Source organism: Pezoporus wallicus, unplaced genomic scaffold (assembly GCF_028554395.1).
Source record: "Pezoporus wallicus isolate ANWC-B61680 ecotype Strahan unplaced genomic scaffold, APGP_CSIRO_Pwel_v1 contig_3952, whole genome shotgun sequence".
Classification (NCBI taxonomy): domain Eukaryota; kingdom Metazoa; phylum Chordata; class Aves; order Psittaciformes; family Psittacidae; genus Pezoporus; species Pezoporus wallicus.
This window is the reverse complement of record NW_026635034.1, coordinates 6,999,861-7,023,572: the sequence shown is the minus strand read 5'-3', so window position 1 is coordinate 7,023,572 and position 23,712 is coordinate 6,999,861. Positions and strand designations below refer to the sequence as shown.

Sequence of the window (23,712 nt, the reverse complement as noted above, 5' to 3'; positions counted from 1 at the left end):
ATAAAAAACAATTATCAGGAGCCAAAGGTTTACTGACTAGTGGATTCATCAAAGCAAGTATCCTGAGTGCAGGTGATGCTAGCTAGGCTAACACAGGTGTTTCACATGCAACTAAATCTCAATTAAATTAATTGCCTTCTGATTCAGTACTTAGTCTTTGTGCTATCACTATATTACAAACATTTGTTTACAAGTTAATGTCTTTTACTGATCTACTAATAAAAATTGTAAATTACAGTCTTATCTGAAGTTTTCAAGTTAAGACTAAGTGACATATATACTGCTCTAAAATCAGTCTGACATGAATACTCTGTGAACATGTGAAGAAGTGCTAGAGCTTTTCTGAAGACAGCAATATGACCTATCAGAAAACCTGAAAAAGGAAAAAAGAAAATTTGTCTATCTGAACAAGGAGAAAGGAGAAAAAAAATAACACAGAGCTGTGGCATGGAGGAAGCAAAGTCTAAAAAGAAGAGTGAAACATTTTCCAAGCTAAGCTGGGTGGGAAAAGAGATGTACTGAACAACTGGCTTCATATCCAAGTACTTCAGGTTTTGCTCCTGCTCAACCAGCTCTTCAGAGCAGGCATGGCAAGGGTTCCTAGATGGATTGAGGAGGATCCTCAGGTGAGTCTGCATGGATTCCTGGAACGTAGGAATGTTCCTACAAAGCACAGAGAGAATTCCTAGAAATTATTATTCTAAAAAGACTTTCTAGAAAGCACAGAGGGGATGCACCTGGAAAATTCCTAGAAGGCATGGGGAACATGTCAGGTCACCAGACAAATTCCTAGGATACACTCAAAAAATCCCTAGAAAGCGGAAGAGAAAATAGAACATTCCTAGAAAGCACTGGCAGAAATCCCTAAAAAGCAAGGAAGGAAAACTTGATAGGAAAATTCCTACCAAGCCTAAGGAGAATTCTTTAAAATTCTCTAAAAGGGCAAGGGAAATTCCTAGAAACCACAGTGGGAATTCCTTGAATGCATTTGGGAAAATTCCTAGAAAGCTGCAAGACCATTCTATGTAAACTCTACGCTAACCGTATAACTGCTATGCTGGATTTTCTAAGAGGGAAAATGTGAACACAAAGCAGGTACCTAACATTTTGTATGCCTGAAACCAATCATTTTTATAAAACTCTGTATCATTCAAAAAATGAGCAGTGATGTTTTAAGAATGTGCTTTTAAAATGACAAAACTGAGAACGGTGGTCACAGAGAGAATAAGTGTGTGGGACACTTCCTTTCTCAGGCAGTCCTGGTTTCCAACGATTTCAGTTTGCAGAAGTTCCTGACACCAATGGGAATGTGGCTCTTCAGCAATCGCTTCTGCGCTCTCTTCTCATACAGACATCCTCAATCCTGAGCACTCTCATGACCAACATCCTTTTCTAAGTACCTGACCAGTCTTCCCACACACATATACACTGCCACATCCACAGCATCCTTCAGTGAAGTTCTAGATGCAGTACTCATCACATGATGGATTATCTCTTTGTTTTGAAGGGAGGTCTGACTAGCATCACTTGTTCTGGCATATGAAATAGACCCTTAGAACAGGCCTTTCTCATCCAGATTACCACTTCATAAATCCCTTCCATAGCCACCTCAAAGTTTTCTTTTTGTGTTGAGGAGACACAGTCTACTTTTAGTCATTTCTTGCTCTGAAGCAGTTTCAGACCTTTGATTATTCTTGCTGCTATCTCTGAACCTCTCCCAGTTCTACTACAGATTTCTGTACCCAAAATATCTAATGTACAGGTGAGCCCCAAATTTACACAGTGGGACTGAGATGGTTTTTGTTCTGTTCTCTGCTCCTTCTTTAGTTAATGCTAACATTTTATTTGGTTTTTGCACATCAGGCGCTGAGCTGACATTTTCAGGGAATCATTTATCTTGATGCTATAAAAGGGACCCTTCTCTCTCTGATTGCTCTTCTCTTTGTGCATCAGTCCACATTTATGTATAATGAATTTCATCTGCCATTTTTTTGCTAAGTTCCTCAGTCTTGCATGGTCCTTCTGTAATTTTCCAGAGTCTCCTCTCATTCCTATACTGGATACCACAAAAGGATCTTACTACTCCATATCCAAAATAAGATCTAGTGACCCACTGGATTATATATTATGTTGAAACAGATAACCAAGCACCTGTAAGCAGTAATGAAAAGGTGCCAAAGACAAATACTGACAAATTGACAAATGTGTCTTGTTAAATTACCTGATGCTGTTTATTTCTCCCCTCTTGGAAAGGCTACCACCCTAAAGAACTGTCAAGAGTCTGCAATGTGCAGTGGGGCCTCAAGTCTCTCCCAAGTAAATGTAGTGTCTTAGCATAAAATCATTTCCTTGACAACCTGTGCAAACACAAATGACTTTCATTGGAAGACTTCAGGTGCAGGCACACTTTGCTTTTTCTGGTGCTTCCTCAGTGACAGCAGTAACTTCCTGCAGAGACGCAGCAAGAATGTTACCAAAGGTGCAGTAACTTCACAATAGCTTTCTGGCAGCAGAGAGAGATTTTCCGCACTCTTCTTCGACAAATGCAGAGCCTAACCTCACATGCCTCACACATCCAAATTTCCTGCTAACTACAATGGGAACTTTTTCCGTACAAAGATACAAGACTGGATATTCACTAGAAAATTAAGTAAACACATTGAGGGTGGCCCTCCCATAAAGACATGCAGACATACAAAAGTTCTTTCCACTCCTTTTCTAAGCACGTCTTTACAATTTATTTATGAAGTTCTGTTGTAACAGAGCCTGGTGTCTGAAATGTATAATATTTAGCATACATATAATCCAGCATTTAGACTTAGTCACACAACTTCCACAAATACTAAGATTCTGCCTTAAAGTATATACATGGCATCTACTCACTTTAAGCTATCTTTATCTGATTCACAATCACAGCACATTTTCAAATCCATTTACCATTAAAAAGACTATGCTAAAGACTGATAATTTGTCAGTTTAAAATAGAAATTTCAGTTCTGATACTATAGTCAAACTTATCTAAATATAATCAGCTTAATATCCTCTTCATTTTGTATACAGGGAATTATTGTAACAAGACACTGTTGTTTTGATTTTGTATACTGCAATAATTGGGAATTTTGCACATTACTTTATTCTACAAAAAACAATATGTATATATAAAACAGAAATATTATTCTTTATTTTTAGAATATTATTATTGTATGTTCTCCTTAAAAAGTAGTTAATCTGGTCCACTAAATATGAAAGCAAAGAATAAAGGAACATTCTTCCCCAGAAATAAACAGCAACAAACCCAACATGAAACAGTAATGAAGCAGAGAATTATCTGAACATTCACTGTGCAGGTTTTTCAGTTTCATATTAGAAATGAAGACAAATGCTGGACAATATTTGATTTCTCCAAAGCCTGATGATTACTCCCTTCAAATTATCAGATCTGAAAAGAGAAATATAACCATTTTTGAAGATCAGCTGCCATCTAGTGAATAATAAGAAAACTGTTTAAAACATTCTTTTTTTTTTTACAGTATAAACTAGATTCTTGGTGGAATACCTTTTTGCTATTTTGTTGCTGTTATTTTGGGGTCTGTAAATTATTCAGGAGCATGATTATAAAAAGCTATGCATTTCAAAGCAGAGCAATGTCACTCAGCGAAGTTTTCCATTAAAATATACAAATATGGTCTTCATTCCACAATTTGCTCCAAAAAAGTCAATCCTGCACACTTTCAAAAAGTTGCTTTAGTGGGATTTGGGCCCCACTTCATTATACAAAAAAGAACTGAACTATCACTGTCTTAAAGTAAAATATTCATTATTACAGTACACTACAGTTAAAAATCAAAGAAGTTTAAGTTAAAAAATTCACCAAGATGTGTTCAGCAAAGAACAATATAGTAATTTGTACGTTGGACACCAAGAGTGTTATTGTTAGATGTATGTTTTACACTCAGTAACTCACAGGTAACTAGGATAAAACCAAAAATATTAGCAGCATACATCAACACTGTCAAATCAGCTGTGCTTATGTAAGACTACTGTGAATCATGAATTACTACTTCGTTCCCATTTCAGATTTTTCTGAAAGAAGTATCCATTCATATTTCAAAAATTATTATTGGTAGATACTTGACAAGCAGGCTGGTGGCTTTGTCTTGTTTTTCCCCTAAACCATCACCTGCATTTCCACAATCCATGCAACAACACAAGCTGGAACCGTGACCTCTTTAGGCTGTGACCCTCCCCTCCCAACCACCCATTTCAAGCCATTCTTTGCACTGACACAAGCATTTGCATGGCAGTGCAATGCAGAAAATCACAATTTACTGCCAGTTAACTAACTCACCATCTTTGCCATAATGATGTTTTTCTCATTATAAAGATGGACAAGGATTACATAATACTGATAAACAGAAGGCAGGAAGGAAAATTGGATAGGTTGCTGTACTTACCCAATTATATTCATGCAAATCAGTATCAAAGTAAATTTTAAATTGGAAAAATTACTGAATTACTGCAAAGCACCTTTTCCACGCATTTGGCATTAAGAAAAAAGATTAGGAAGATCTAAACTTGTCCTCACTAAAGTCAACAGAAACTGAAATCAATAATTCTAACAGCTATTATCTGGAATTCTTTGTCACTCAAGATTAGACTTGCAGGTGTTTTCCTTCTCATAAGAAATCAGATTTTCCAGATGTTACAGTAAGTCTGTTACAAAGAACAACTATATAGAGCATAAACCATAGAGCTCCTTTCACATATGCACTTTTCCATACTTTTCTTTCCTAAACACAACTTTTCAATACCAAGCAGGGGGTCTACCACTTCCAGTTTCAAACTCCGAAACACAGAGCTACTATTTTAAACAGAGCATGTGTTTTGTTTAATCGAGTACATACTTGAGGGCACTCGTGTTTATGAGAACCTTTGACAGAAAGAAATAAAACAAGAGAATTTTTTTTTTATAAGACATTGGCTTGAAAATACATTCTCCTTCTTGGAATGAAATAATCTTTTACCTGTACTTTCTCTGGACAAGCATTAGTCTGTCCCATACAAAATACTTAATAAGTCTGCATATTCCAAATGAGCATTTGCATATATGCACAGTATAAACATGTGCTATGAAAAGAAACATTAAGTAGATATCCAGGAGAAAAAGAACAGAAAATAAACACTGAAAGGAGAAAATCTGGCCATGAACTGAAAGGAAATATAACATAGACCCGTTTGCACCCGTTTGCCACTAATTAGGCATAAGGAGGCAGCTTTCTGGTTTTCGCACTGCTCAGCCCTACACTTTTCTTATGAGTTCCTACTCATAATTTAGTTTTTTTAAGCCAAACCAGCTCTCTTACCACAGCCTGCTTTTGTTGCTATGGCATACTAAAATATTTTTTGTACAGCCCTTGATTCAGTCAGAAATGTGATAAAGCAGGACACTATGCGTAAGATTTCGTTATGCCTCCCCTGCAGGGGCCTTCAAAACACAAGCCGGAGAGTTGGTAGCCATTGCTTTAAACAGCCCTCTGTTTTCTAAGAACATACCTGCATCTGACCAGTATCAGGTACCTGAGATCACAACCTTTGTATGTACGTGGCCTCAAATGAAGGACATGTAACTTAATCTACCATGAAGCCACTTGCTAGGATAAAGCCATTCATGTGCTAAATTTTATAGGTCACAACTTTCTCTTGTATTCCACAATGCTGACAGATCCCCCGGAAGGATTTTATTAAAAGTATTGCACAACTCATGGCACAGTTTAAGAAGGTGGTGAACCAAAAAGTTATACAATTAATTTTTCTTAAACTCTGACTAAGCATTTGTCAGAACAGCACCCTATTACAGTTTTACCAATTGCTGAATAAATATGCATCCTAATTAATTCTATCAGCAGCTTTTCAAGTCAGCTGCATGGCCCCACACTATTTTTCTTAACAGGTACCTACAATTGACGTAACCCCAAATGCTGGTGAAAATGAGGCTGCCCAGCGCCAAGAGAAGCACGAACTTGGGACATGAGAAGGGCCAACCCAACACGAGGGAGGCAAAACTAGGGAGAGGAGTGAACCCCACCAAGGGCAGCTGCGGAGAACAAGCGAAGTGGCAATGAGGAGGGGGTCAATCATTTCGTCTACGGCAAGAGGTTATAAGAAGCCGAGAGCAGACCTGCAGCTGGCAGCTCGTCACTAGAACACAGCATTTACCTCACGGGCAGCTGCTCTACAGACCATCAACCAGGACTATCCTCCACAGCGCCTGAGGGGGGCAGCCTAACGGGAGCCACCGCCTCGCCGCGCGCTCCCTCGCAGTGCGCGTGCTCCACTGCTGCGCATGCGCGGCCTGCGCCGTGACTTCCTGTCAGTGCAGCCCGGGGCAGCGCGGTTGTTGCGCGGGAGCGGTTTCGGCTCCGGCGGTGAGCGGCGAGCGGCGGGTTGGGGTGAGAGGGAGGTCGCTGCTGTCCGGTGTTGGCGGAGCGTGAGGCCCGCGGCCCGGCGGGGTGAGAAAGGAGCTGGACGGGCTCGCTCAGAGCAGGGGTTGCTCTCTCTCGGGGAGAGAGCGGCGTGCAAGCCCGTGATGGAGAGGGCAGCCTTAAAGCTGCTCCTCCTGGACCCGGGAGACGAAGGCACGCAGAGATGTAGGGTAGGGCCCTCCACACTGTCCTTCCTGGGAGCCAGGATCGGCGCTCCGCTGAGGATCTCCCTTCCTACGGGTTCCTGCTTGTGCACGGTGTGGCCCAGGCACGACTTGGCGGACGGGTACCTGCAGGTTGATCTGACCTGCAGCACCGCCGGTGTAACGGCAAGGGACGTGACGGGCCTTACGCTGAATGTGGGCCAGCTGCAGCTCCTGGCGTACCGCCGGCTAACAAAGGCGGCGGTGAGAGTGGTCCTTAAGAGTGCTGCGCTGAAAAAGTCGACTTCCAGAGCAGTGTTGCAGGAGACAATCAGAGAACTGCTAAGAAATATTTATGTTTCACTTCATTATGTTGTTACTGTTGCCCCAAATCTCGAAAATCCTGTCATGTATATTGAAATACTGTCTGTAGACCCTTTGGTGGATGAAGCTGGATTGATAACCCCCCAGACAAGTGTAAAGATTAAGGAGGTGATCACTTATGAGTGGTACAGACATCTGTCAGAAGACACTGCAAAAACTTCAGTTGCAGGACTAGATGATGTGGGAAAGTCTTTGAAAGAAATTATTGATCTGCCTTTCCGCTTTCCAAAGACATTTAAGAAGCTAGGGCTTTCTGTCCCTAATGGAGTGCTGTTAATAGGGCCCCCGGGTGTAGGGAAGACCCTTATGGTAAAGGCAGTAGCCAAAGAACTGGGTGCATATCTGTTGTGCACCAGTGGTCTAGACATCTATGGTTCAAGACCGGGAGAAAGTGAAGAGAATTTACGAAGAGCCTTTGAAAAGGCCAGAGAAATGGCATACGAAGGCCCAACCATCCTCTTTATTGATGAAATTGATTCTTTATGCCCAAAGCGAGGAAGGTCAAACAATGCTCCTGAAGATCGTATTGTTGCTCAGTTACTAACACTGCTGGATGGTGTTGGTAGTGAGGGTAAAATAGTCATTATAGCAGCTACAAACAGGCCTGATGCCTTGGACCCTGCACTGAGAAGACCTGGGAGATTTGACAGAGAGGTAAGCAAGCCTTGTGATTCATATGCTCCTTCTTTCCTTTTTGAGATTGTGCAGGGGCAAGTTAATAAGGTAATTTTTAAATTTTTTTAATGTCTGCTGGTCAGGTTTCATAGTGGGATTCTACAGGCTTGAGATAGGCCTTGTTTGTTTAGTTTGCTGCAGCTTGGGTAAGGTAGAAAGCACATTTTACTGAGGCTGGGAGTTCCAAATACTTGGAAATGGACAAGGGGAGCCTTTATGCTTCTTCCTGATGAAGTCATGAACCTCTTCTTGAGGGTTTCCTTTTGCTTACAGATGCTTAGCATTACAGACTTAGATTTTTCTCATTTAAATCCCAGATTAAAGATTTATACATCTCTCTTTAAAAGTTTGTCGTGACAGAGAACTAGTAACCCATTGTGTCAAAAAGTCTATTCAGATTTCAGTAACAGAGACTCAATCTACTCTGGAAAACTTCTAATATTCTAAAGAAGAAAGAACACTTGCAGTTACACAATACACGATACTTTTGCTTATGTTGTTTCTTTTGGTTGCACTCCTGGGTCATCCAGTTTAGTGAAGTTCTTTAATGCTTTCACAAGTATGATTTTCATTCTTAAGACATATTTTATGGTGGTATTTTACTAGGTTTTTAATGTATGAATGTTTATCTGTGGGGTTTTTTTTTATTAATCTAATTCAGTTCTTGTGTCACAAGGAAAATTATTTCGATGTTATATTTTACAATAAAATTGCATTAAATTAGGGCTTGATATACACTAGCTGACAGTGTCTTATGAACAACTGCTTATGCAAACACTGTTCACCTGGAAAGTAAGTGTAAATGAAGAGTATTTTAAGTATTTGTCATTTGTATAGTGCTGGTAATGTTTCCTATAAAACTCTTTTAGTTGCAATGTAAGTATGTATAAATCTTAAGTAAGCAGTGTAAAGCAGAGACCAAGCTGCTTGCCTGTGTCTAGAAAATAAGAGGAATACAGCAAAATACCTACTTAAAATTTGTGTTTACTATATTTGATTTAGGTTGTTATTGGAACCCCAACACTTACACAAAGAAGATCCATCCTGCAGTTGCTTACATCTGATATGCCAATTTCTACAGATGTTGATTTGGTTAAACTGGCAGAAATGACAACTGGGTATGTTGGAGCTGACCTTACAGCACTCTGCAGAGAAGCTGCCATGCAGGCTGTGTTCCACAGCTCTTTGGTATGGTTGCATATTAGTCAAGAAGAATATCATTAATACTCAGCCTTACTTGGAAAGCTCAGCAAGTTGAAGAACTCACAAATTAAAGTACTGAAATTAAAACACTGAAAATACCAGCTGTCTTATAAATGTAAATATGCTGGTCCTTTCAGCTCTCACCTGGAAATACTGCTTTATCCTTTCTGGTTGAAAAGCTTTGCTGAAATTTTTTATCCTTATCTTTTTAGGATTGTGCAGAGATTTTAGTCTTTGGCAAACTGAATTATTATGTCCACCAAAGTGCTCTTTTGAAGCTGTTGGTGATTTAGAGTTCTATTTAGTAATAACTGCAAATTAAAGTTAGGTTGACACATAAATATAACTGCTAGTGATAATATCTGTTATCATTTGTGTTGTAGAGTCGGGTATAACACTGTTGTAGACACAAGGTATACAGCTGCCCAGTGTGCATAAATTTAATTTCTTAGCAATTCTCCAATTCCATATCTATATAAAGTTCTTAATACTCATTTAATCTGACTTTTACAGGAACTGAAATATACCAATTCCATATCTATATAAAGTTCTTAATACTCTTTTTATTTATCTGACTTTTACAAGAAATATATATACCACAGATATGTAGGTTTTAATCTGGAATGGCTTGGTGGAAATTTAATGTGTATTTGCAAAATTACCAGAGTCAGAGCATCTACAGAGAATCTGTACAGAGAATTTTCCTACCCCTGTCTTCACTCAGGGATAGGAAAAAAGAGAGCATCATATTTCTAAAAGTTCCATCTCGTCCAGATACCTTACGAATACTGAAAATAATAAAATAATTTGAGCCTGCTATCCCAAAAAGATGTAGATGGACAAATGAAAATAAGTAGATGACCTATTTGCCTTGAGGACTGCAAGCACTTTTGTAAAATGCTTCTTAGTTCTGTTACTGCATCTGTTGTTTCATAATGGTATTTTATAGCCTGCTTGAGATAATGCCTTACTTTCTGTGGTAAAAATAGATGTTAGAACATTTTTGTATTCAAGACAGTCTAGGATTTGGTATATAGTAACTCTGAAACTAGCAACCACTTGACTTAGCAGATCACCGTCTAATGGAGCTGTAATTTAGGGAACAGTAGTTTTTTCTAAAACATTAATTTCTGTTAATTTATTTTTTTTTCCTGTGTAAAAACTTGCCACTAAAGAGACTATTTCGTGTTACAGCTTTGTGTCTGCAGTGCTTAAGCTTGTTAGGGCGAGAATTTGTTGTTTTGTTAGTTGCATTTGGCCTTCTGTGAAGTATTTTGCATATTAATGCAGCATTGTAAGTTACTGTGTAAAAATATTGTTAATATGCTTTATCTGTATTTTTTCAGGATTCAGCGAAACCAGTGATTAACATGGCAGATTTCCAAGAAGCTTTTAAAAAAACTCAGCCATCCTCTTTTCGAAGTGCAATTGGACTAACAGAGTGTAAACCTGTCACTTGGGAGCAAATTGGTGGGCTTGAAGATGTGAAATTAAAGTTAAAACAGGTAATGGATAAGACAAATCCAACTAGTTTCTAATAGCCATGTCCTGCAAGATGTTGTGTATGCTACATGATGGAAACTAATTGTCTTTCAAATTACCTTATTACATATTGTATTTCATAGAATCACAGAATTATTTAGGTTGGAAGGGACCTTAAATATCATCTAGTTCCAATTCCCTGCTATGGGCAGGGCCACCATGCACTACACGATGTTGCTCAAAGCCCTGTCCAAACTGGCCTTGAACTCATCTGGGGTTGAGGCAGCCACAACTTCCCTGGGCAACCTGTTCCAGTGCCTCACCACCCTCACAGTAAAGAATATCTTCCTAATATCTAAACTAAATCTCTCTTTTAGTTTAAAACCATTACCCCTTGTCCTATCCCTACATGTCTTTGTAAGAAGTCCCTCACCACATTCTTTGCAGGCCCCCTTTAGGTACTGGAAGGCTGTTATAAGATCTCCCTGGAGCCTTCTCATCTTCAGGCTGAACAAGTCCAACTCTCTCAGCCTGTTTTCATAGGAGAGGTGCTTCAGCTCGCAGCATCTCAAGGCCTCCTCTGGACTCATTCAAGCAGACCCATGTCCCTCTTTGTGCTGGGTGCCCCAGAGCTGAACACAGTACTCCAGGAGACTGGAGATCAGGAGAGGTCTCACCAGAGTGAAGTAGAGAGGGAGAATCATCTCTCTTGACCTGCTGGTCACACTCCTTTTGATGCAACCCAGTTGGTTTCTGGGCTGCAAGCACACTCATGTTGAGCTTGTCAACCAACACCCGCAGCTCCTCCTCAAGACTGCTCTCAGTCCATTCTCTGCTTAGCCTGTATTTGTGCTTGGGATTGCCCTGACCCATTTATTTTAAGACATTTTTTTATACTTCATTAAGGTATTGCAGTGTTTGTTAGAACTCTTCTAACAAGGTGTTACTCCCAACTGTAGTATCATGGGGAAATAAGCATGGGTTTGAGTAACTGAAAAACGCTTGACTTGTATCCAGAGAACTTGTCCATTCCTGAATGTGTAGTCAGAGACAGCTTTTGTCTGTCATCTCTCAATAACTGCTGTTTGTTCTGTTTGAGAGGACACTTTAAGAAGGGAGCACTATATGAATAAAGACCAAGCTAGTATTCTTTGATTTCAAATTAATTTTTCTACCAAAGAAAGGAAATAATATGCTCTGCAGTGTTACTGATTGCCTAGGAATTCTAGTTCTGTTACTAAGAATGTCATAACTTTTTATGTATTGACAGAGCATTGAGTGGCCTATGAAATTTCCTCAGGCATTTGCTAGGATGGGGCTGTCTCATCCAAAGGGTATTCTTCTCTATGGGCCATCAGGGTGTGCCAAAACCACGTTGGTGAAGGCTCTGGCCACAAGTTGTCACTGTTCCTTTCTCTCTGTAAGTGGTGCTGACCTCTTCTCACCTTACGTTGGAGATTCAGAGAAGATTTTGTCTCAGGTACAGTTTTTTGATTTGTATAAGGCCTGTAGGTTATTTTTTGCTTCATTTTTGTATGGTCTAAATTTTTTTACTGAAAATACTATAGTTAAAGCTCTCATCTGATTGTTAAATAAGATATCTTTCAGATGTATATAAACTGAGACTCTAGCCCTAAAATTATACAAGTTTTAAACTTTGAATGTATTTCTACCCTTTTGTTTTCAGTTCATTTAAGAATCTAAGTAAGACCTTGCCTATTGTAAATGTAAGCCAGAACAGCTCCTGTGAATCTTTGAGTGTATCCTTAAATGAAATACAGAGTATGTGTAAACAGGTGTTTTCTCTTTACCTGACAGAATGTATGCACTGATGTTTTACTTTATTAATATTTTTAAAAAAGGTTTTTAGCCAAGCAAGAGCAAATGCTCCAGCAATAGTATTCCTAGATGAGATTGACTCTATCTTGGGATCTCGGTCACACTGCAAAACTAGCCATGGTGTCTCAGAGCGGGTTCTTTCTGTTCTTCTCAATGAGTTGGATGGTATTGGGCTGAAAGTCACAGAAAGAAGAGGAAGAAAACTGCAGCTTGAGGGTCAATGTCAAGAACAAAGTGAAGAGGAAAGAAAGGTATTTATGTTCCCTTTTCCGTATAGGAAGGATGATAAATGCTGTCCAGTTGTTCCAAAAATTTTTGCTGTTGAATCACACTTTTTTACCTTAAACCTCAAGCTTAAAAATATGCAAGATGCTCTTTTATTCTGTCATAACTTCTAAAACATACTGTATGTAGACTGCTAACTTTTTACATACTCTGTTCTTCAATGAGACTTTGAATAAAATACACAAGCTAAAGAGCATTACTAGTTGGTCTTCATCTTCTATCACAAAAATCCTCTTGCTTGACAGTAAGGTAATTTTTTAGATTGTGTTATTTTTACTATTATACAGGTTCCTTCCTGGACTTACTTTTTACCCCTGCTTTATTTGCAGTGCGTTCTCATACATAGTTTGTACAAAACCAATACATACATGTCCTTGTCACTTAATCTGGCCCGCACCAAGGCAGTTTTTTACCTGAAGAAAAATAAAATACTAATACTGAAAGGAAAGTAACTACATGTAAAGAGACATCATCTTTTTGTTCTTCCCCTTTCCTTGTTAGTAGTTAGATATTACCTAAAGATAACTAGTATCTTAACCATTTTGCACTAATGTGTTTATATCATCTCTTAGCTAGAGTTTCATGAAAGTTTGAACAAGGATTTCATGGTAGTTGCTGCAACAAATAGACCAGATATGTTGGATGATGCCTTGCTGCGTCCTGGAAGGCTAGACAAGGTCATCTATATTCCACCTCCGGATCTGAAGGTGATGTATTGCAAAGCCATATGTGGATTTAAATGGAGAGGTATTGATTGCCAGCACACTGTAAGAGCAAATGGGGACATATTCCTGTAATAAATATATTTAACAACTGATGGATGATTCACTAAACTTCAGGTACAATGAAGAATCTTAAAGAGGAATAATTGCATTTATGATTTAAACACCAGTAATATTTGACCTGGTGTATGTAGCTATACTATCACATACAGAAAACAGACAAAATCTGGTAGAATTCTGTATTTACAAAATCAAGCTGCAGTTTATAAAGTACTGTAACAAGTTGTCTGTCCTTGCTTCAAATCATTCTTTTGCCCTGCTCCCAAAAGTAGTGTAGCTATTTGTTGTGAGCTTCCCCCCAAAAAATGTTGAGCCAAAGCAGACCAAATATGGACTCCTTAGTCTAAAATACTGTATATTCATGAAGTCATAGGTAATTGCGAATAACAGGCTTTAATATGTGAGATAATACTCTTATGGTTATGGTTATCTCCATTAATAGCATTTTATTCACTCTTCCACCAAAACTGAAGTAGTTTTGGTACTCTTCTCAATTTTCATTTGTTCTAATTTCTAATTTGGCACTGCTTTGGAGAGCAATTAATTCTTGGTTTGGTTTTGTTGTATAAAATGCACCATCCTACAGGGAAGGCTTTCCATTTTGAAAATCTGCACAGAAAAAATTCCATTAGATACTGATGTGTCGTTACAAGACGTGGCAGTTCTGACAGACTTCTTCTCTGGAGCTGATATTGAAAATCTATGCAAGGAGGTAAGAAATATTCATGGTTGAATGAATCTGTTGACATAAACTGTAAATTAAACCTTTCAATGAAAAAAGAGAGGTAGCTCATAGATGTTACCAAGCCATCTGTATATGGATTCTTTCAAAGTTTGTAATGAAAATACAAAGAGAAGGAATAAAGCTGAAGAACCTAATAAGGGTTAATTCTTTAAATAAAAAAAGCCAAATAAGAATAAAGGCTTTCTGTGATAATTTACTCGAAGTTAAAGACCTGTACTACCCTTTGTGTCACATGGCCCATCGTAATCCAGACTCGCATCTAGATGAAGTGTAATCTGTGTGCTGCAAGCAACTTTAGCATTTTTAACTGAAATTAGTACATGCTGTCAAGGCTATAGAGAAAAAAAATGAGAAGATAAATCTTGTAAGTATTTGAGCTGAGTTGCATAAAAGACAAAAGACTGGGAGGAAAATCCAGCAACTCAAGTTATCAAAGATACTGTCTAATCCAGACAAAAAAATGAAAGAGTTGCAGTGATTTTATTTGATGTTGTATCTATTGTTCAATAACCATAAACTATATGATACTGCTTTCAGATGCTTTACCTGAAATTTTGTTTGATGTAAAATATTTTAGTCTACTTACAATAATTTCTTTGCCAGTTAAAACATGATAAGCATTTTAAATTGTTCCTTTTTTTTCTTTTAAAGGCTGCTTTGTTAGCGTTGCAAGAGAATGGACTTGAAGTGACTGCTGTAAAACACGAGCATTTTGTAAAATCATTGAGGACTGTAAAACCATCCTTAAACATGAAAGACTTGGAATTTTATGAAAAAATCTATACTCGAGAATTAGCCTCCTGAAACAAAAAGGAGTAATGTAGCATAGGTATTCTTAAATACATCACAAAGATTTTGCAATGGCCTACATCTTTTCTGCTTTTTAATACTGTACTTTTTTTGTACCTTTATTTTTGTACTGTAGTTTTCAGTGTGTAAAATTTCACTTGAGAAAAATCTGTGGTTTCGGTAATGGAGAATAAATGAAAATCTTGTTTCCTTCAGCTAGGTTTCCATCTAGAAACAAGTAATTGAGATTCTTAGATAAAGCACACTGTGGAACAGCTTACTGCTACTGAAGATTTCCTAATTCTCAGTGCAAGCACTGGCATAGAAATATTTAATTTAAAATATGTTGTGAAGTTCCTAAAGGAGAATGAGAAAAGCTTTCAGACTGTTAAACAGGAGGAAGTAAGTCCCATACTATGGAAAATGTCAGGTGTTTTATATGTGCGTATCTACAGACTTGCTTTCTGACAAGCAGATTCCAAAACATAGTGATGGTGAAAAGGCTGTCAGTGCTTAATACCTTGTTGTAGGTTTAGAGTCTGGGTTTTGGGGAATAATTTTAGATCAGTTACTGATTGCTATACAAGCAGTTGGATTGAGTAAGCAGTCTGAGTTACTAAGTCTGTAATTAAGCTATAATAATTTCTTCTTCAGAGAAGGAAGTTTGCTGTAAAACTCTTCCTGCAGAATTCTTTTCCTCACCCAATCATTCTTTGTCAATATATTTTATAGGTCATCTTCTAAAATAAGTAGATATATCAAGGGAAATTGTTATTGTATGTATGTAAAGATGCATTTTAACTTACCAGGTAGGAAGCTTTTAAATACTTTTTCCTTGTCCCCGTGAAAATGTTTGTGAACAGCTCCACTGTCAAAGATAATTTCTTATTTCAGAATATTAACCCATTAACAAGTATTTCTCAAAACATGGGCACCAGGGACAGACTACAGTGCAGTTTACAGTGAGATGGATCACAAAAGGAAGTTCCAAAGCAGTTAGCGACTGTGGAGGCCAGAAGGGGGAGTAGCCATTGTAATTTAGGAAAGGGTTCAGATAAAATGACTGTCCTACAGCTTGGTGGCTTTGATCACCATTTTCTGAGGCGGGACCATCCTGCTGCTTTATTGCTGGTAACAAGTAGGCCAGTGCCAATGAACTTCCCAGACACCCAAAGGTTTCTTGACAGCAATGCTGGAGATAAAGTATGAAAACCTTCAAGGTAGCTCTGGTTTGCTTTCCAGTTCTTAAGGGTGTTGCTTTAGAATAGACAGACCTGGATGTTGTGAGGACAGCAAACTGGTGTCAGCTTCTGTCAGACATGCTGACTTCTGTACTCACTCCCTAGAAGGACCAGTGGAACAAATTGTGCCCTACTGTGTTTCTTTCTTGCTACGGGGAGCCAGCAGTGTATGCAGTAAGGGAAACCTCTCCTTCGTTTTAATGCTTTACAGTGGGCAAGAGGGGAAGGGAGAAGCTGGTTTACAGGAGTTGTCTGCAGGCACCACGCACCTCCAGCCTGCCCCTGGTGGGAGTTCTCAGCCTGGGGTATTGGGAAGGTAGGAGCTGTGTAACCCAATAGAGAGGTTGTGCCCTGGGCTTGGCTTAAGCTGCCTTCGCAGAAAGAGGGACATCAGTCTCCTGTTCGGGTTACTGAACGCATCTTGCCAAGGCCTTTGCCTGTGCCTTTGCCTCGATACGTTGTTCTTTAGGCAGCTACCTGGATAAAGGGACAAACAAGAAGATGAAGGACGAATGGAGAAGGGAAGTTGAGTAATGCCACAGCAGGGAGCGGAGGAGCTGCGGGACAAAGCCTCCCTGCGGAGGGCTGGAACGTCGCGGGGCGGCGCTGCTCGCGAGCGGCCGTTGGGAGGCGCCCTGCCTGCGGGGTGCTGCGCGGCGGGCGTTGTCCCGCCTACGTGACCTGGGGTACGGCCCGCGCTCGGCGGCGGGGATGCCCCTATATAATGCGGAGCGCAGGGCTCGCCAGTGTTGAGCCTGTCGGTAGCGCTGGCGCTCTCTGTGCACCTGCCAGGTAACGGAGGCGTCGTGCCCTCTCCCCCGGGTACCGCAGGCGGGAGGTCCCGGCCCGGAGCGCCGTAACGGAGCGCCGTTTGTTACAGGTCCGCGGCCGCCGCGATCATGAAAACGAGCTTCTTCCACATAATCAAAACCAAAAGAGAAGTAAGTTTGTCATAAACGTTGGTTCTGAGGTAACCCTCTTGGCTGGGGGGCTGCAGCCGGCTCCAGCAGGCACACAGGGGTTGGCATTTAATGGTTAGCGGTTTATAGAGGAGCTGGGGATAGCAGGGGAGGTACGCGGGTTGAGAGTCATGCCCTGGAGCTGAGGTGTGCGAGCGGTAATGTGAACACCTGAACAGCTGATCACATCTCACTGCTTGGAGCCCTCGCTCCCCTTACTCACGGCTCCATAGGTGGGACACTAGTTCAACTTTTGTCTCTGTTTTGTGTCTTTCAGCTCATTCCCCTGGCTGGAATAATATCCTTCGCAGCTATTGGGGCATTCTCTTTTTCCATTTATTCCCTATTCTGCAAATCTGATGTGATGTAAGCAAAAACTTTCTGCTTGGAGTTCACCCTAACCTTCTTTTGTTCAACACAGGTGTTTGACCATCATGTTTTGCACCAAAAAAGTGCCATATGGATGTTCCAGACTCCTAGTAACAATTAAGATACTGCAGATTGTAAATACTGAAGAAATTCATTAATTTGAAGCATATTCCAAATTATTTTGTAACTTTAGATTTAATAATTATATTATTTGCTAATAGGTTTTAAATGGGCTTATAAAGAATTTCCACTAATCAGATAGGTGGGTGGCATGCATATACGTTGCAACCAGGCTGTTGGCTTGTATATGAAGAACGTTTGACAATATGAACTTAGAATAACTTAATATTTTAATGACTTGGCTAGTGATTGGAGCTAACTCCTATACTCTAAGCTTTTGGGAGCTTTTATATTCGAAGTGATAGGAATACGTATTTTGCCTGCCAGCGTAAGAATCCCCTTTGTCTTTTGTATCCTTGTTCAGTTCTGATTTTTCAGCTTGCTTCTGATATAATACCTACTTCAATAATGTTGGCTTGTTTGGTGATTTGGAAGCTGCAAATAAAGCAAGACATTATTTATATTAAAATATAAATGCCCAAACCTGTAAACTTGTGTTTCAGGGAACTACTTACTTACAGTAAGAGTTCTACTGACAATAGACAGCTCTTAGAAGAAACATATATGCAAGATTACACCCTAAAACATAATACCTGTTTTGCTTTATCTTCTCTTAAAGCATTAACAAGAGTAGCAATCCAGAACCATGGGAAACTGTTGATGCTACCAAGCCTCAGAAGGTAATTTGTACAAATAATATAGTCGATGCAAATAACATACATTTTCAACACAATGAGTATTTTTTAAATGTGGAAAACCTAGCAAAATAATATATATTATAAAATGTAAAAAATATAAATTTAAAAAACCCTGAAGTACAATGCTAAGCTGATGTGTGTCTATTTAAAAGTAGCACTAACTGCTTAATTTGTTACTTCACGTAAATTATCTTCCCTGTATTACTTAATAAAGGGGTTCAGCTGTTACATTCTAGGTCTGATCATGAATTTATGGTGGTCTTCTGGTTCGTATCCTGCACCCTCTCTCTGCAATATCCATTTACTCAATTCCATTGATAACAACGGAAATTCAGAATGCAGAGGAAATGCTCATTAATGCCTTATTACTGAATTACAAAATTGCCTAAGAATGTTTTGAGTACTTCAGCCTGAAGGAAAAAAATCTTATTTTAGAAGAGCATCTAGGAAAAAGAAAAATAAAACTATTTAAATTATTAGTTATTTAATATCCAAGCAATTTTGTTCAACAGATTATTAAATAGGTCATTAGGTGCCATTTTTGTTTGCTTCTGAAGTGAAAATGTAAAGCTACTAGAAATCCTTCGTGCATAAGTTGATGCATGATATGAAGGAATTTTGCTAATTTCTTTTCTATTTTCCTGTTAATTTCTTGCAGTTATTAACAATCCGTCAGAAATGGAAACCTATAGAAGAGCTGGAAAGTGTCAAAAAGCTTACGAAGTAACAAGTTTCTGTTGCCTCAGAAAGGTACCCTATGAATCTAGTGGAACCACTTCTGCACAAACTTGACTACTGAAATCAGTGTGCGGAAATGCTTCTGCTACGTTTTTAGGGTCTCCCTACATTTTTTTTGAATCTGGATGAGGAGTTCCATATTGCTTTAGAAGCTGGCATGCAACATAGAGTCCAAAAATCTGTCTCAAATAATTGATTTTCTGTGGGCATTTGATGTCAAATGTTGACTATTCAGATGTTAATTATAGATGGAAAAGCCTTCACACTTTGTGTGGAATACTGGTTTTCTCAAAAACATTAATGTTGTATATATTTTAAATATATTTTAAAATCATATCTTTACAACATTCCATGAAAATCTGATAAATGGAGATTACCCAAAAGCCCTTCTAAATTGGGATTCCTGATCTGCTCCCAAACTACGCTGTATTTCAATGCTCTATACTGACCAAAAAGTCATCATAGCCTGAGGATGTCTTTGTATGGCAACATATGTGGTCATAAAGTATATTAGCATTTGTTTTCTGTTAGATGACTGTCTAAGTCAAAACTGATGTTTGACTGCTAATATTAAAACTTATACATGCACTCACCTTAATTCATTGAGGAGTCCAGTAGGTTATTTTAGGGTGTATTTGAGATTATAGGATTAGAATGTCAGAATTAAGCATGGGTAAAAGGGAATTGGAAATGAGATCATTTCTGTTGTATTTAAATACTGTTCATGTTTCAATTTAGAAAAAGTTACTAGAGTTTGGAACTGTGCATTATCCAAAGCTAATTACATAATGTTAATTGTTTTTGTGCAAGGTGGTTCATGTGGAAGCTTAAATGAACTGCACCATTAACAATACTTTTAAGCATTTCTAGATATATGCTATTGGGGACATCTGCTTTAACAAAGAGAAAATAATAGATTTAAGTTAGGAATGGCTCTGTGAAGAGCCAGTTCTGCTTTAAGCCTCTCTGTGTTTTCTTAGGGGTTGGCCAGGGTAGGAATGTCATGGAGCAGACCCCCAGTACATTAATGAGGCTGTACATATATCCAATGGTAACAACAGTCCTTTTGTGGATATTTTCTGTATGTGTCCCCTTCCAAGCAGTTTCACAATATATTAGAGTTTCTTTAACAACAGGTGTTCAGAATGCATATTCCTTTCTGTGAGGAAGAAAGCAAAACTGAAACAACTGCTAATTGGAAAAAGTCCCTGTGAGTAATAGGGAAGTGCTTTAGGTTACTTGGTGCAGCATAGACAACTTAGCTTAATAAAGCTGTCTCCTGAATTTTAAGGTAGTTTGGCTTCAGGAGCTTTAAGTTTACTCTAAGATTTATTGGTGCTGAGGAAAAAAAAAAAAAAAGTTATTTTATCCCATACTTGTATGCAGATGCAGCGTAAATATTTATCACGTAAGGATGACTCAGCAGTGTCTATGAGAGTAAGAGGAACTACAAGACTTCAGAATACATTCATAGCTTTCGTTTTAAGGATTGACATTACAAGCTGATTGGATAGCATATAACCACAAAAATCTAGTGCTCAGAAGAATAAAAGTTCAAGTATTTTAATAGAAATATTTTTAAATATTTTCTGTAAATTATTCTGTATTTGTTGGATTGTATCAAACAAACCAAAAAGTCCTGTGTTCTGAATTGATTCATGAATTAAAATAGTTTGTTCTTCAGTAAATTACTTGTATGGCCTGTAAGTACTGTGACCAAGTATCTGTCAGCGTTAGGGAAATAAGTGTGTTAGGTTTTGATTTTTTTTTTTTTTTTACTTAAGTACTTTTCAGTGGTGTCTTCCATTAGAACATTAAGCAGCATGATTGCTATGGGTCATATGGGTCATGGGTGTTGCTTTTCCTCATCTGTCCTGCTAAGGTAGTAGAATGTTTTGTGTTACTAGTTGCTTTTTTTGTTAGCATAGATTTGTGGGGAGTGTTTTCACATAATGTGAGAAATCAAAATATTTTCATGCTCTTCAAAAGGATCATAAAATGCTGAAAAAATGAATTGTTCTTGGGACAATTTTGTGTGTTCTTAGACTCCTACAAATAGTCTTGCTCCTGCATAGATGAGTGTTTTTTAAGTAGAGCAAGCTAAGAGCAATTACTGTATCTCCTCCCTCAACTACTCAACATGAATCTGTAAAGCAATATACAAATTATTTCCTTGTTCTGCTACCATCAGTTAAGACATTAAAGACTTAATTGGCTGAATTTTATGAGCTTTTATGAGAACAGTAAGACTTCTATGTCATGTGTTACTCAAACCCATGACTTTTTATTCCATGGGCAATTTAGAGGCCACTGAAATTGTTTAACAACTTTTTGACTTCTCTCTAATCTGTTCTCTTTTGTCTCTCACTCCATTTTGTTCATTTTGTTTTGTTTTTTAAACAACCACTATCTTTGCTCACCCTCTTTAGCACTTTTCCATGGAACTATACAACTTCCAACTTTATATTAATTACAAAGTTAAAGTGCTCGCTGGCTTGTTACATTTTTCAAATATAGATTAGAAACCATTAAAAGTGTTTGTTCAGTGATTCTAATCACCATTAGAAATGTATCATTAGAATCTATGGTCATGCTTTTCAAAAGCCACCTGCATTGAAGCAGTATACTTGTAAATAGCTTTCTGGAAGAAAAGACGGTTGCTTTCTGCAATATACATGTAATTATTAATAAATTACTTTTTTTAATTACTTTTGTTTGTTTGTTATTACAGTAGTACTTAGAGGCCTGAACCACAGAACTTGTGTTGTCACAGTTAGCCAAGAGCTGTGTTGTTTCCCATTTGGTTTTCTTTACATACACTAGCCCTGGTGTCAGCATTTCTGTCTGATGTCCCCTACCCACTGCATTTTGCTGCTGCAAGTTGCTATTAGTACAGTACTCAACTGACTAGTTATTTCATTGGGGTGTGTGGTTTCTGTTGAAAATAGTAACTTACAGAGGGGCCTGATGCAGTCATTAAAGGAAATTGTTCATCCTGTGGTTGTCATCTGTCTCAGTGCAGAGGGTTGTTGTTTTAGAACTAGCTGTAGAAAACAAACACAAGTAATGGGAATGATTCATTGCATCTGACCAATATTTGGTGTTGGACATCTCCCAAAAAAGCTTTCAGATTAAACAAACATGGCCATGCTATTCAACACAGTTTTAGTTCTCTGTCCATAGTCCTTGCTGTACAGCACATCCCTGCCATACAGGGAGCACACAAGATAGCAAGATCACCTAAAGCTACAACTAAAATGGAAATATAAAAGTGTTAGTAATGAAGTGGACTCCAAGCACTGCAGATGGACTAACTACTGACCTTCAGGTCCTGATGTGAATAGAGAGTGGGCAGTGTTTGCTGAAAGCTGTTTCCAATAGTAAAACATCCACTATCGCTAACTGCACGCTGCAAAGGCCATCCACAGTGAGTGGACACCTAGCCCACACAGCCCATCTCCTGTGGGCCTCACCCCGATTGAAGATCACACACCTTTACCACACACTTCATGGAGGCTTTACCAAACCTATTTATGCTGCACCTTGACTTAATGACCGAAGTATTTGGGTGTAATTAGCTTTTCCTTTTAGATAACCTCCTTACCTATGTGTTCTGCCCAGAGCTGTCCTGCAGGGCTCCCCAGGGCCCCTCATACAACACGGGCAGACTTGGGCCTGTGGCATATTGAGCCATGATGAGTGATGAGTGTCCCGGTGCCCTCACTGCAGCTGTGAGGGAGCGCGAGGCGGCCGGGCCGCCGCGGGGCAGGAGGGGCTTGCTTTGGCGCCAGGTTTCCATTTCCCCCCGGGCCGCCGCAGAGGAGCACGGTGTAGGCGGTTCCTTCACGTCCTGTCAGCCGAGAGGAGGGAGCCAGCCCGGCAGGTATTGCTGCCAGGTCACCCGTGGGATCCACCTGAAGCCTGCGCCTGCAGCAGCGCTGGTCCCTGCAACGGGGAGAAGGGCTCTCACCAAAAGATCAGGTACAAGCAAAGCACGCCTCCCACTCCGGGTTTTGTGTCAATGCCCTGTTTCCAGGTGTGTGGCTGGGGGAGCTGAGCTCCCTTTCTGTGGTGGTGTGCTGCCTAGATACTCAACAGTGTGCCAGGTGAGGATTTGTCTGTGTGGTAAATGAGGGAGTTGTAAGGAAACTAACTCGGGATGGCATAGCTTTCGTTGTTGTGGAGCTGTACTGCGAAGGTGAGTCCTAGAAATAATTTGGATGTCAGGATATAGGCCATGTATTGGCTGATGTTGCTAGTCTAGAACATTGATTTTGAAAAACCCCAATCGGTTGGTAATGGGAGCATGCACAGAAGGTTTGGTTTGGTTTTGGTTTTCTCTCTAAGACTTGAAAGGCTTGTCCCAGTGCATTGCATGGGTGCTGTGGGCTGTGGTGCATCTCACATGTGTGGTCCTGTGCCTTGGAGCTGAACTGGTGGGTGTGCAACCATCCTGGTGACAGCACCATTCAGCTGTTCTTGGTCAAGGTCTGACCATGGCTAACGGCGTTGTGCATAAATATGAACTTCATGATGCAACACTTCTCAGATAAAGCTATTCATCTTTGTGACCTTGTTTCTGTAAGGTTTAAGAAGTGTTTGTGCATGTCTGTTGAACTTCAGATAAATGTGCTTCCAGTTTTACCAGCTGTCAAGCAGTAGAAAAATCACTCTTCGACTTGAAACATCTGATCTGGACTGTACTAGACTCTGGTATTACTTGCTTTCCATCTCTCTCACACTTCTCCCTGTTTTCTGCTGACACTCCTTCCTTCTTT

The 23,712-nt window shown here is 39.3% G+C and overlaps 2 protein-coding genes across 2 annotated transcripts; both read left to right on the top strand.

Annotated features, from left to right (window-relative positions):
* Positions 1 to 6,510: 6,510 nt before the first annotated feature.
* Positions 6,511 to 15,022, top strand: AFG2B (AFG2 AAA ATPase homolog B). Its single transcript, XM_057396909.1, has 8 exons — positions 6,511 to 7,663; positions 8,687 to 8,872; positions 10,234 to 10,392; positions 11,640 to 11,849; positions 12,232 to 12,459; positions 13,066 to 13,200; positions 13,862 to 13,987; positions 14,672 to 15,022. Exons 1-8 carry the CDS (start codon positions 6,587 to 6,589, stop codon positions 14,822 to 14,824), a joined length of 2,274 nt encoding a protein of 757 aa, XP_057252892.1. The 5' UTR covers positions 6,511 to 6,586; the 3' UTR covers positions 14,825 to 15,022.
* Positions 15,023 to 16,837: 1,815 nt separating this feature from the next.
* Positions 16,838 to 20,622, top strand: CUNH15orf48 (chromosome unknown C15orf48 homolog). The gene is made up of 4 exons (XM_057397025.1): positions 16,838 to 16,991; positions 17,287 to 17,375; positions 18,118 to 18,178; positions 18,855 to 20,622. Exons 1-4 carry the CDS (start codon positions 16,950 to 16,952, stop codon positions 18,921 to 18,923), a joined length of 261 nt encoding a protein of 86 aa, XP_057253008.1. The 5' UTR covers positions 16,838 to 16,949; the 3' UTR covers positions 18,924 to 20,622.
* Positions 20,623 to 23,712: the final 3,090 nt, after the last annotated feature.

Bases quoted from the DNA above. Each gene is read 5' to 3' on its own strand.
- AFG2B (XM_057396909.1), top strand. From the start codon at position 6,587: ATGGAGAGGGCAGCCTTAAAGCTGCTCCTCCTGGACCCGGGAGACGAA. The intron at 12,460-13,065 runs GTATTTATGTTC...ATCATCTCTTAG, and splicing joins AAAGTGAAGAGGAAAGAAAG to CTAGAGTTTCATGAAAGTTT. The intron at 13,201-13,861 runs GTGATGTATTGC...ACCATCCTACAG, and splicing joins TTCCACCTCCGGATCTGAAG to GGAAGGCTTTCCATTTTGAA.
- CUNH15orf48 (XM_057397025.1), top strand. From the start codon at position 16,950: ATGAAAACGAGCTTCTTCCACATAATCAAAACCAAAAGAGAA. The intron at 17,376-18,117 runs GTAAGCAAAAAC...CTTCTCTTAAAG, and splicing joins TTCTGCAAATCTGATGTGAT to CATTAACAAGAGTAGCAATC. The intron at 18,179-18,854 runs GTAATTTGTACA...AATTTCTTGCAG, and splicing joins ATGCTACCAAGCCTCAGAAG to TTATTAACAATCCGTCAGAA.